The 14,453-nt window shown below is 32.4% G+C and overlaps 1 protein-coding gene across 1 annotated transcript; it reads right to left on the reverse strand.

Annotated features, from left to right (window-relative positions):
* Nucleotides 1-2,927: 2,927 nt before the first annotated feature.
* On the reverse strand, nt 2,928-5,054 carry LOC104742304 (ferritin-like catalase Nec2). Its single transcript, XM_010463298.2, has 3 exons — nt 4,651-5,054; nt 3,888-4,113; nt 2,928-3,453 (listed from the first exon to the last, which is right to left on the reverse strand). The coding sequence occupies exons 1-3, from the start codon at nt 4,995-4,997 to the stop codon at nt 3,061-3,063; spliced, it is 966 nt and encodes a 321-aa protein (XP_010461600.1). The 5' UTR covers nt 4,998-5,054; the 3' UTR covers nt 2,928-3,060.
* Between the last annotated feature and the right edge of the window lie 9,399 nt (nt 5,055-14,453).

Genomic DNA, 14,453 nt, shown 5'->3' on the forward strand with positions numbered 1-14,453 from the left:
TTATAATAGAATTCATGGGTCATGGAAATGAGTATAGGAATAGAAATAGCAGAATTAGAATATCAAATTGACCTATTCAGTTGAGGTGGAGACAAATTTGCGAGCCTCTGTAATGGTACTTGTTGCATTTTTTTAAGGAGTTTTGGCTCTATTAATAACAGGTGGTACCCTATCGGGAATTAAGGAGCTGTAAATTGAGAGGGATATATTCTCAAACAAAGAAAAGAAAAATAATTAGAATGTTGTAATTTTAGGTGTGGAAGATGTACCTTTTTGAAAAAACTTTGATTGCTTCATACTCATCTCCTCTGTAAAAATGCGTTGAATATGTTGTGCTCAATGACAGGTTGCTTGCATTATTAGGCAAACATGTGGATAGGGAGGTTAAACTTTGCAGCTGAAAAATAAACAACAAACAAATTGTGGGAATGCGAAGTGTGGGGAGGTAAATATTTGGGGAAATTTAGATTGTTTACCTCCATAGGACTTTGGGTTGACAGTTGTGATTATTAGAATTGTTGATTTACCGACAATAGAAGCATATAACTTCCGGAATTCAACTGCACAACCATCCCATACCATGATGCGAACATTGTTACCACTGCATATATTTGGATAAATTGAAACGTAGTAGGTGGGGGGGGGGGCGAAACTTGGAAAAGGTAGATGAGATGAATCAAAAACTTACTCAGCTAGATGCAAATATAAAGTAATTTTGTCTTCTCAAAATGTGTCATCTAATCTGCTCTCTTGAATCTTTGTTAGTTCCCCAACAACATCTTGTAGGTGAATATTTACATGTTAAGGGGATGAGCATATAAATTTCTGAGCAGATAAACATGATGATAAAAAAAATATTAAGGAAACACTACCAGGTAAATGTTGATTAGTTCCAGCAAGTGTCATCCAAAAATTTAATAACGTAGAAATGATCTATAAGTTTGTATTGTGGGTAGCTAGTATCCACTTGAAATTCAGATATATTGTAGACAATCCCCTCTTGAAGATCATCTTTGAAGCGGTAAACACGGTGTTGGTATGAAAATCTGTCCCGTGGACCCCACTAGCCACCGCTAGATTGTCCCCATAGGCCCCAAGCTGGCCCTACAGGGCATCGATCCTAACTCCTCACCGTGCAGATGAATTGGTGACAGCTTTTCCTGTGGGAAGGTTGTTAAAGGGTGGGGACCACTGTTCGAGGAACGCCTGTCGCGCCAATAACCTACTGGTGGATTTGGATGTGAGTTCCTTTCCACGGTAAGAGGTTAGGATCGATGCCCTGCAGGGCCAGTTTGGGGCCTATGGGGGCAAGCTAACGGTAGGCTAGTGGGGTCTACGGGACGGGTTGTCACAGTTGGAGTATAGAAACTTAGATTAAGATAGACTGTAATATATATTTTTTGTTAGTAATAAGAATAAGGATGATGGAAGCATGTAAATAAGTATAAGGCTGATAATTTTACAATTTTGATGGAAAACTTTTGTGCCATTTATGGAGAAGCTGACCACACACAGTTTGAAGCAGACGCCCAAGTTGAAGGTCCTTCAATTGAATTATATTCATATTAGTTAATGGAGGTTAGGAGAGTTGGAAGGTGTTTAGAATGAAATATGGAAACATTGACCATATATATAGAAAGAGCTGATTACTAATTTTATGAATATAGCAGTAACATATGAATTAATAAATGGGTGTCAATAAATTTTGGTAGTACTGATTTTCGAATATAATGAATAACGTTTTTGTAATAAAGAGGGTCAATGACGTTTTAGGAAGTAAATCGTGGAGTATTTTCTCTGAGACAATTGTGAGGAGAAATTTTGTTTTTGGAATTTAATGAGTTACGGTGATGATCAGAACGATAGCCACTGAAATATATTGAGTTTTTATTGATTCCTTTCGTGGTGCTGGCACGCACGGTGATACGCTGATCGAAAAGTATTGCCTTGTCTCTCTATAGAGCAATTAAGGAATAAAATTAAGAGTGGGCGTGGACTAATTAAGAGGATTCTATGGAACAATTGTAAGAAAGAGCGTTGACTAATTAATAAGATTCTATGGAGCAATCGTCGAGCAAATCATACATCTATGAGAGACAATTAATTTTGAAACTAATTTAAGAGCGTGGACTAATTAAAAGGACTTCTTTATACAGCAATCTCGAGCAAATCATACATTTAAGAGAGACAACTAATTTAGAAACCAATTTAATGCTAAACAACCAACAAGGAGAGAACAGAATTTACTTTTATGTACTCCATCTGTATCACAATACTCCCTCTATCTCTAAAAGATTGATGTTTAGAATCTTTTACATATTTTAAGAAAACAATGATTATTGAGTTTAAATATATTTTTTTCTTTGACTAAAGAGATATTATTTAATTTTAAATCAATAACAATTCAAAATTTTAAATATTTTCAATGATTACTTCTTGAAGTTTACAAAACATCAATCTTTGTGGGACAAAAAAATATCTCAAAACATCAATCTTTATAGGACAGAAGGAGTAGATGATTTTCTAAGAGTTTCACACAAATTAAGAAAAGCATTGAATGTTTAACTATAAATGTATTTTTTATTTATAAAATATATTTTTATAACTATCTACTAATAGTAATTCATCAAAACTTAAATTCTTAATTAATGATTTTTGAAAATTACAATTTCTTAGCATTAATTAGTAAAAAATTACAAAAAATCAATCTTTGTGATACAAATTTTTTTTTCTAGAAAATCATCTATTATGATACAGAGGGAGTATATGATTGTTCAACGAATTCACTTCAAATAACCATTAACTCCATAAAATCCTCTTAATTAGTTACTAGATTGTGTCCATATGGTGATTATGTATTGCCAAAGTACTAATATTCTGTCATAATTAATGAAGGTTAAAAACACTAAAAAAATAATTTTCATACATTTTTGAACTTTTTTCGATTATGAAAATTTCGCTCTCACAACATTTATTAATAACACGATGATTATTATGTTTAGTCTCCTACATATAACCAAAAACCTAAGAACTACAAAGAAAATTAAACTCCAACTGAAACTAGACCTCGGTACTCCCAGTAGTAACCAAATATGACTTAGCAATTTCCCCATCAGCTCCTTTAGGGTAAAATCCACCGGGAACACTTTCATTTCCACTTCCATACACAATCCGGAGAATCTCCTCAGGTGTTCTATCATACGAAAGAGACAACTCATTACCGACCAAAACATTCCCAACCACTTGTCCTTCAGCACCCATGGCTTTAGGTACGACCAAACCCTCATCTTTCACTCCCGCTTTTCCCAGTTTGTTCCTAAAATCCGAGATCTTATCCGTGAAAGCCGCAACCGTGATACCGTAAGGATATACAACATGTGCTGCTCGAGCATATAACATCGTTCTTATCACTGCGTCTTGACCCGATTCTACTCCCAAAAGTCCTGCTACTAACTGAAAATAGTGTTTGCATAAGTGTAACATATATAATGCAAATATTTTTTTATATAAAAAAACAATAGAGAACAAACTCATCTCTCTCTCTCTCGTAAACCTTGTTTTAAATTACTTTTCTTTTCAATTTAACATTTTGAAATATATCTAACGTTCTTTTTAATTCCTAACATTCTTTTCAATTAGGTGAAGTTTTAGATATAACTCGTAAAGAGTGTGTGTTTTATTTTATTTATGATATGCAATGAAATATCATCTTAACCCATTGATCGTGGATGAAAAGTAATTCATGATTTCAATAAAGCTTAATTAGACTCTTTTATTTTAATATGAGATTTAAGATATATACATATATATAAGTATATAAAACCTTAATGTGTGGTTATAAGAAGAGACCAATATACCGAATCTAAGGAATATGTTGGATATGTTACCTTTCTTGAGGCTGGACATTGCAGTTTAGGGTTAGCGCCAACGTATCCAGTGAGACCAACATAAGGGACCAAATACGAAGCAATGAGGTAATTATAAGAATTGGCATAAGGATTGAATGGTGGCACAAATTTTACTCCAAATGCTTTATCCATCACTTTCGCAAATGCTTTTTTACTCAAATCAAGTTGTGGCCTTGCAAACCCTTTCACCGTTTTCTTGATTGCCCTGTCATTTTTTTTATAAAGATCATGTTAATGCGAATTACATTTTAAAAAAAATATAATTAAAGAATCTCAAAGCTATGACATTTTACTCGTTAAGTGGTAAATTAATACCCATATATAGCGATTTATAAGAAACGACGCATTCGTTTTTTTCATATATATTTTATACATATGATATGTACAAGGCTAGAAAATATTGTCTAATTAAATATATACACCGAACCAATCATTTAATTTTAATTTTGGATGGATTCTTGAGAGTTTAATTTTTACGATGTACAAATGTAACAAATATCCTACACGTTTTCAGTTATAATGAATATATGATTGAAGACATTTTGTCTTGGGTAGAAAAATTACTTCACCAAGCCAGAAATAAAAAAAAAATATTCCTAGTGTAACTACATAGCTATAATGAAAACAAATTGTGTTTTTTAATATTTAAACACTAATTAACCCATAACTCCTATACAGATGATATAATCACAATTATAAACTATAAAGCACTATATATATGACTTAAAAAGAAACGCTTTACCTCAAGTGGCCAACCTCTTGCCAAGCAAACTGCAAAACAACATCTCTTGTCAAAGGATCAAGATTAGCTTTCTGAGCTCCAAGAGGACTTGGCCCTCCCATTGTTAAGTTTGGTGCGACTGTATCAAGACCAAACCCTAACGCTCCGAACAAGAAAAACTCAGCTTCAAGGTACTCCAAATTCAACGGAAACTCCAATAGTTTCCTGTCCTGATCGGTACAGCTGGTCGCCTGATTGCCCTGATCATTGGGACAACTCATGACTTGAAGAAGTTGAACGTTGAAGAGGAAGAACAACACCATCACCATTGAAACCAACAAGCTTCTTCTCTCTTTGGTGACTGCCATGTCTAAAAGTGTTTTGGCTTTTGTTCCTTTCTTTTGGTTTGGTTCTTTAATGATCTGATTTTGTTTTGGGTTTGAATATAATTTATTTATAGGGTTTTAGGACTTGAGTGAGCAAAAGAAGTCTCCCCTCTTTGCCGGAAAGGATTTCATGGATAATGCCACGTGGCTTTGTAACTAGTAGATGAGTTCCACGTGGATATTTGACGATTTCAGTTACTATTCTTAGGAGGACACATCTTTGGATTTATGAGAAATGAACGGAAAGTCTTCTTGTCTTTTTGAGTTTATTTGAGAAGTGTTAGGTTGAATTGAATATTCTTTGTTTTTTAGTATCTACTAAATAACCAAACGATAAATGTTATAAACTAATCACACACGTACGTTTTTTTTTCTAATTGATTCAATGAACTTACTAAGTTTGAGTTATCATTTATGTAGGATACATCTCCTATACTATGATAAACAAACAGAGAAGCCTGTCTTTTTGAGTTTATTTGATAAGGGTTAGGTTGAACAATTCAAGGTTAACGTATGAGTTATGACACCTCTGTTATACACGATACAATATATCTTATATTATAATTTATCAGATATACAAGAAAGTATATATCTTATCTAATATGCATTTAACTCCTGATTAAAAAAGAATGTTAAAATCATATTAACAGATAAAATAAAGTCAATCTAAAACTTATAAAACTCTCAGTATTTTAGATAATTATCCCTGTGTTTCGAACAATGAAGCAATCTTTATCTGATGCCAAGAATTTCTCGTATATAAAAAATCTGGGTTTCTTTGCGTGCTTCATTATAAAAGTGGACTGTTTGTTTATAGTATCAAAAATCAATGCTGACATAAACTTGTTTTATTGTTTATCACTTTGTGGGCTGAAATGGACCTGTTTATCACTTTGTACATATATAAGATAGTTGCACAAATCATCAAGGGCTAGTAAACTTTTATTTATTTATGTTTCGAAATCACTATAACCGAATAAAAGAAATAGAGAAAACTATGATAGAGTGGTCCAAAAAAAAAAAAACATCAGTTATGTTTGATATGAAAAGACGACGTTGCATTGTATTGTATTTTCAGTTTTGAGATGAGACGCTTCTAGTTTTGACTACTTCGACTGAGTTCACTGTGTCTTTGAAAATGTAAGTAGAGTTTGTTTTATGTTCAATTCAATAGCTTTACTTTATAGATAAAACACATGCAAGACGAGTAAGTTGAAAAGAGACAAGCTCGTGGGTATAGCTATAGGCTTAAATTTTCCAACGAGATAAATGGTTAGAAACGTGCTTCTCATGGAGCAGAATAAGAATGGAAGAACGAAAGCTTCTTCAAGTATCTCCAGAAAAACATGGTAACTATGTGCTAAAGTACATTAAAAATTTTGAAGTAAACTTTCCAAAGTCCTAAGATCACGATTAACGAATATCTAATTTTACACATTTAAAAAATGATTTATTGATAAATTGTAATAATTCAATCATTTTCTATTTCATATCCAAAGGTGAAACTAGATTTTTCTATTAACGTACGCTTTTATTATTATTAAATTCGGGCTTTAATGTAGGCTTGCAATTCAAAACCAATTGGCAATGAGTGGAGAGACCCTAACCCTTTATATATTAGTTAATCCTTTCACATCTTTTCAATGTGGGATATTTTACACATGACCATTTGAAACGTATGCATATGTGGGAACAACATCCACGAGGTGGCCAAAAAAACAACCTGCTCTGATACCATATTAAATTCGGGTTTTACTGTGGGCTTCCAACTCAAAACCAATTGGCAATGAGTGGAGATGCCCTAACCTTTTATATATTAGTTAATTCTTTCACATCTTTCCGATGTGAGATATTTTACACTAACATCCTCTCACGCTCAGGCATGACCATCCATCTGAAGCGTGGGCATATGTGGGAACAACATCCATGGAGTGACCCAAGAAACAACCTACTCTGATACTATATAGAACTAGAGAAGAGTTTAGGGGAAAACTCTTTATTATTGTATTGTCTTTCTTAATCAATAATACAAAGGTTTATATAACACTACCTTTTAGGGTGGGTTTACAACATATTAGGGTTTATAATCACCAACATAAACAAAGCCCAATATTGGACTGTCGGCCCATATATACACCAATAATTATTGTTTTTTAACTCGATCTTTGCAACAAAGGTCGTATAATATACAATTTTGGCTCCATTTGGGACACATATGGATATGGTGCATCTTCCTCGACAGTTCCTCTTCTACCACATCTTGACGATCCAGATGAAGGAACAACTAGAAGCAACTAACCCCAAGATCCATGACTTTCCAAGAAACATAAGGGGTACGATGCACTATTCTCCATCTTGATGAGAGGGGCGGGCCGGATATGATGATATCACATCACCCATCATTCAACATTAAATATCTGCTAATAATTAAATTTAATAATATCTGTTTCAAACATTAAAATGATGATTGCAATATTCAAATGGTTGTGATTTTAGAAACATAATATTAGCTTGATGTCTTAGAAAAATGCAAATGGTTGTGCGATTGGTTTACTATTAATGTTAATCAATCATCATCTTTCTTTGTGAAGAACGTAAATGGAAGGAGTCACCAACGTGCTTATAATTAGATTGGATAGCTATATTAGTATTCTTCTCGATATTTCTGGTTCGACACTCGATATTCTTTTTTATTTTATTTCATTTAGTGGTTGACTCTATCAGCTTCATTATATAACGTTTCATGTTGTGTCGTAATTCTAATATATTTTTTTGAAAAAGGTGGATATCTTCATTATTAAATCTTACTAATATGTATCGCTTCTAGGTAGGTAGGCAATATTTTATATATTAATGTGTATATTTTAAAGAGAAAATTCATCACCATTTAATTGTTAATTTTTATTATTATTGTAACTTATGCTATATGATTGATTGATTATATACTGTGGCAAAAGTAAATACTATTTCAACTCCCTGTTTAATTTATTGTATAGAAAAACCCTACATACATTATAATGGCTTTGATATTTGATTAGAAGTAGTTGTACCAATCAAACAAACGGAAGATTTTTTTAAAAAGAAAACAAATTTAACATTCAATTGCTTGTAATCATTTAACCGCTTTTTAATTTCAGTAAATATTTGAACTATTGTTGGCTCTGACTGGTAACATGATTTAGTAAATTTCAGTAACATGATTTATTGAAGTTGAGTTGCAGAAAATATTAAAATTTGATGAAAGTTGCAGTAAAAGTTATGTGGTAAAAACAACAGTTTGATGTAATAGATCGCTGTAAAAATCTGATTTATTAATCTTATCAAAATTATTTACTGGTGACATTTTTGTGGTAGATGTTACAGTATGTATTATTTGATTATAATTATTAAAAATATTAGTGAATATATTTCACAAAATTATAAAAAATAAAATAAATAAAATATTTAAATAATAAAATAATTTTAATATACAAAAAGTTAATTAAATTTCTTTTTTACATTGCAAATTAAAAAATTAACTACATGCATGCCATAATATTTACAATCTTATCATTTTTAGGTCTATGCCTATTTTCATTTCAAATGATAATAAAAAATAATAATTTAGGAGAAATAAAATAACTAATTAAAAAGTTATCAAATAAAAGAAAAACAGTAAAAATTATTTTTATTGCTATATGAATTAAATAAAAACAAAAAGAATAAATTTTTAGGTCTATGCCTATTAAAAAAATAGATAACTCAACTTACCACGTCTTAACTCATGAAAATTTCAATGATGTTGAATAATCTTTTGAGTTAACAATTTTACAAAAGATATACCTCAAACTTGTACATCAATCATAATACATGATTATTCAAACTCAACTTCAAAAATTTAGTTTTGTTAGTGATTGGTAACATTTTTGAATAAAATTTGAGTTAAGTCTATAACTCAACATAAGTCAATAATAACACATGTTACCAGTCATCTTTTAAAAAACCATGTAGTAGTTGTTTACAGTTATGATACACTCAACTATTCAGTTTCCTTGACTGGTCAAAATCAAAATCTCATTTTTTACTACAAATAAAATATGGCAACGTAACTCCATGTGCAACTGCTACTTGTAACGTGTCTATATGTTCTCTCTTTTTTTTGGTATGAAAAGTTATATATATATATATATATATATATGTTTTTCTACAAATAATATGTGGATTTGACGTGAGAGTGAATCGAATAATTGTAGGGAAAGTGAAGTGTAATTGTGATTTTAACATCTAACCTCTTCACCTCTCCTGCAGAATCAGATTTAGACTCTCAACGTTTCATACTTTATTTATAAGCATTTCTCATTTATAGTATATGTGGATTCTTAGGTGCTCCTCCTCAAAATAATTATAATTATTTCTTACATTTTGCAAAAATGGGAATAAATGTTCCAGAAAGTTTATAATGAATCAACTGACACACAGTCCAATGACATTCAAGTTACAACACATTCAATATACATACATTCATAGAATTTGAACTTGTACATTTAATGGTAACAAAAAAGGTCGTTTAATTGGATGGGTTTTTGCAGAGAATTTGAACTCGTGCATTTAATGGTCAGAGGATTATAGGATGTTTGGGTGCATTAAAAGGATTATAGGACGTATTTTTGCAGAATCTACTACAATTTGTTTATATGCTAAATGTAGTGAAGGGTAAGCTTTAAAGTTCAGATCAAACATGATATTTTGCAGTTTTTAATGAATAGAAGATACAATTACCAGCTAAACTGGAATATATTTGAAACAATATTTATTCTTAATAATACTATAAAATTGAAAATATTTATTGTATCATTCCAATATTTATTTATCATTCAAAATATTTATCAATGAAAAGTGATTTCGTTATATACCACTAACGTAATAAAGATCTAATTAATTTCAAAAACGTGATTAATTTAACTAATATTTCAGTTATTTTATCATTAATTTATAAAATCTTTATCCAATTTATTTTTTTTACAATTATTCAGTTATTTCGATATTATCCTCGTTCACATAAACTTGAAGATAACTTAAGTTGAAAGTAAGCCTAATACTAAACCGAATCATAGTTCAAGAGATAATGATTTATTATGTTTAGGAGTTATCTAAACATAGGTGTTCCCTATTAGGATTAGGATTGGTGTTTCATATAAATAAAAGTGTCTAGTCATGGCACAAAAATTGTAATGTTTTGAGAATTTGAGAGCTTAAGTTTTGAGTCAGTTTTTTAAGCTAATAAAGTGAGTTTATACTTTGTTCTTCTTAAAGTTCCACAAACCTAAATTCTATAATGCTATATATCTTCCTACCATATAATAATTAAACAATTCTATTATTGATTTTTTCTTCCTTTAACATTAGAATATGAACAAAACCAAAGTATCTGTTCTTGAGGAAAAATATAAATTTTGGAGAAAACGATCATTAAAAAGAGCTTGAACATGTAGGCCCTTAGGGGTGGTATGTGAAAGCTTGGATTCTGACAGTGGGATATTAAATATATAGCAATCGATAAATAAAATATATTTTTGATAAAGGAGATAACTAAATAAAATATATGTAACAGAGAAATGTTAATATATTTTTCTTGTTGTTTTATTTTATTTTTCTTCCATTTTTAGTCATTTCTATATTTAATTTTAATAATGCATTTACCTCATACCGATCACATAGGTTCCATGCCGATCTCATCTTTAAATCCACTACTTCCATTCCATCCGAACAATTATAAATGGACTATACTTTGAAATTAATACAATACAAGTCAACGAAGCTAAGCTATCTATAAAAGTCTGGCTACAAAGCTGAACCCAATGTATATAAATGTAGCAGTTGGTGGTCAATAAATTTGTCTAATATAAAAAAAAAAAAACACCACATAATCGATCCATATATAGGAATGTACCACTGGTTTCCATTAACTTCATCCGACCACATTCAAACCCATCGTATTATTTTTATCTAGTTTGCATTTGACTTTCTTTTATAAAATCTTGGTTATATAAAGAATCACCAATATCTTTGCAGTTTCAAGAAACCCACGGAATATAAAATGATTCATAATCGAATATAACATTGTCATAAGATATTACCGCCAAGGCGCCAATATCTACTTTTTTGAGTTGTAAATCATTCAAGGATTTTGTTGGGAATAATATTATATCGGCCGGCCGGTCGTTTATTATATTATCTGACATAGGTTGTCGTCTGTTATAATTTAACTAGAGGAAAGTATGATTCCGAAAAGAAAACTATAAAAATGTATTATGGATATTGAAATAGTAAAGAAGTCAAACTTCTTTTTGCAAATTGGGAATTTGTGGGTTCTACTTTAGCCAAGAAGTCTTCGATCAACTGAATATCCCGAGGAATACAAATTAATATATGTGAAAGAGGTTTACGACGAATATTTTGGAGAATAGTATCCATTCTACATGAAAAGGTGTGGGCAAAATATTAACATGTTAGGTGAGATGAAAACAATATTTACTACTTACTAGAATGTTCTAATATACGATCTCGAGTATTAAGTTAGATGTAAATTTAGGGGTTCATATTGAGCATAACATATGAGATAAGTCTTTAAATGTATTTGAATAAGTCTAATATATAAATATATATATACATACACATGCAAATAAAAAGGATTCAACTAAATAACAGATGAAGGTTTCTGATAGAAGAGAAAGTTTGTTACGATGAGATTAGAAAATATCTTCTTCTATTTTATTCAATGTACTTCGACAATTGTACATCAAAATATATTTTATACTAGATGATCCGGTTTATATCATACCAGATCATTTACAAATCAGTTATTGGTTTAGAGAACCAGTTACTCTATTATTCCCCCTCAAGATGGCAAGTATATAGACTTAAGTGCCATCATGCCAATGAAAAACCAGAATTGAGCTGGGTAAAGAGGTTTAGTAAACACATCTGCCAATTGTTGATTTGTAGTGATGTGGAAAGTCTTGATCAAACCACTCTCAATTCTATCACGAACAATGTGACAATCCACCTCAATGTGCTTTGTTCTCTCGTGAAACACAGAATTATTCGCAATGTGTATCACTGCTGTAGAGTCACAGTAGAAAGCAACAGGTTTTGATTGACGTACCTGAAACTCTGCTAATAAGGTCACCAACCAAGAAATTTCTCTGACAGCATACTGCATAGCATGATACTCGGACTCAGCAGATGAGTGAGAAGCCACCTGCTGTTTCTTAGATTTCCAGGATATTAAGGAGGAGCCGAGAAACACACAGTAGCCAGAAGTAGACCTCCTAGTGTCCTTGCATGATCCCCAATCAGCATCAGTGAATCCCTGAAGAACAAAGTCTGAATCTGCAGAGTAGAAAAGACCTTCTCCAACAGTACCTTTAATGTAATGCAATACAGTATAGGCTGCCTTCATGTGAGAATCCTTTGGTGCCGATGTAAACTGACATAGTTTGTTGACAGCATAAGTGATGTCAGGTCGAGTGATAGTCAAATACATCAATTTTCCCACCAAACATCGATAAGAAGCAGGATCAGTCAAGGCAGGTTCATCTCCATCCTGTACCAACTTAACAGTAGGATCCATAGGGATAGAAGACGGCTTACATGCCAACAAACCCGTTTCTTCCAAGATGTCCAAAGCATACTTACGCTGACATATAGCAATTCCAGAGGCTGATCTCGCAATTTCAAGTCCAAGGAAATATTGCAATGGACCAAGATCTCAAAGCTTAAAAGCTCTCTGCAAGTCTTCTTTTAAAGTTTTCACTGCTGCATCATCATTACTAGCAATGACTATGTCATCTACATAAACCAGTACAGTAACATACCTTCCATTAACGTTTCTTGTGAATAATGTATGGTCAGCATGAGACTTTTTGAATCCCAAAAACTTCAATGTGGAACTGAATTTTAAGAACCACTGTCTTGAGGCCTGTTTAAGTCCATAAAGAGACTTCTTCAATCTGCAAACTGCATTGGGAGGCAACGTCTCACCCTCCTTTGGTGTATATCCTGGAGGCAATGTCATGTAAATTTCCTCATCAAGATCTCCATTTAGAAACGCATTGGAGATATCCAGTTGATGTAAACTCCATTTCTTTGCAGCAGTAACAGCCAATAATGTCTTCACTGTTTTCATCTTCGCCACAGGAGAAAACGTATCAACAAAATCAATCCCTTCTTGTTGCGTGTAACCTTTAGCCACTAGTCGAGCTTTATAACGCTCTAGGCTTCCATCAGCATTAAGTTTTACTTTATAAACCCATTTGCATCCAATAGAATGCTTATCAGTGGGCAGAGAAACAACATCCCATGTAGTTGTACTCTCTAAAGCTTGTAATTCTGCATTCATGGCTTTAAGCCAATCATCCGACTTCTTTGCTTGAGAAAAAGAGCTTGGTTCAGCATATTTGGTAACAGAACAAATGTAGGCTCTGTAAGGCTCATAAAGCTTATTGTAGCTCATATATTCTGATAAGGGATATGCCACTCCTGAAGCATTCAAGTTGCAGTAGTAATCTTGCAGGTAGGAAGGAGCTTTAGTCAAACGTTTAGTTGGACTTTTAATGATATTTGGAGCTGAATCTACAGGAGCAGAGTCTGAAGCAGTGTTGGTATCAGTGGGAGATTCACCACTCATAACCACAGATTCCACACGTGTAGGATTCACTGTAGGAGATTCATCACTCAAAACTACAGGTTCTACACTACGACACGCTGTAGGAGATTCATCACTCATAACTACAGGGTCAATACTATCAGAAATGCTAGTTGTAGACTCATCTATGCTTCCAAAAATATCAGTAAGAGAAGCAGTAATACCTTTAGCAAATGGGAAAATAGCCTCATGGAAAACCACATTCCTTGATATGTGAATGGAATTTGATTCTAAATCCAGAAGTTTATAACCCTTGTAACCTGCAGGATAGCCAAGGAACACACAGGCTTTTGCTCTCGGTTGAAATTTGGTTCTTCCTTTTGTTGATGTAGAACTGTAACAAAGGCATCCAAAAACACGCAAACCACTGTAATCAGGCTTCTTTGAATTCAAAACTTCATAAGGAGACTGTTCTTTGAGAAGAGGCGTAGGTAGTCTGTTGATAAGAAATACCGCCGTGAGAATGCAATCCCCCCAATACTCATCAGGAATCTGAGCCTGAAACATAAGTGACCTTGCGACATTCAATATATGTTGGTGTTTGCGTTCTACTACCGAGTTCTGTTCTGGAGTCTCTGGAAAAGAGTGGTAAGAGAGAATCCCTTTCTTCTTGAATAGCTCTACAAACTTTAATTCTGGTGCATTGTCAGATCTTACACCTTTGACAACAACACCATATTGAACCTCAATCATCTTCAGAAAGTCAGGAAAAATCTGCAACACATCTGATTTGCTCCTCAACAAATAAACCC

This window comes from Camelina sativa, chromosome 14 (genome assembly GCF_030686135.1).
Source record: "Camelina sativa cultivar CO46 ecotype springtype chromosome 14, ASM3068613v1".
NCBI classification, from domain to species: Eukaryota; Viridiplantae; Streptophyta; class Magnoliopsida; order Brassicales; family Brassicaceae; genus Camelina; species Camelina sativa.

Coding starts and splice junctions, on each gene's coding strand:
- LOC104742304 (XM_010463298.2), bottom strand. CDS start 4,997: ATGGCAGTCACCAAAGAGAGAAGAAGCTTGTTGGTTTCAATGGTGATG. Junction 4,114..4,650: donor CAAGAGGTTGGCCACTTGAG/GTAAAGCGTTTC, acceptor AAAAAATGACAG/GGCAATCAAGAAAACGGTGA. Junction 3,454..3,887: donor AATGTCCAGCCTCAAGAAAG/GTAACATATCCA, acceptor CACTATTTTCAG/TTAGTAGCAGGACTTTTGGG.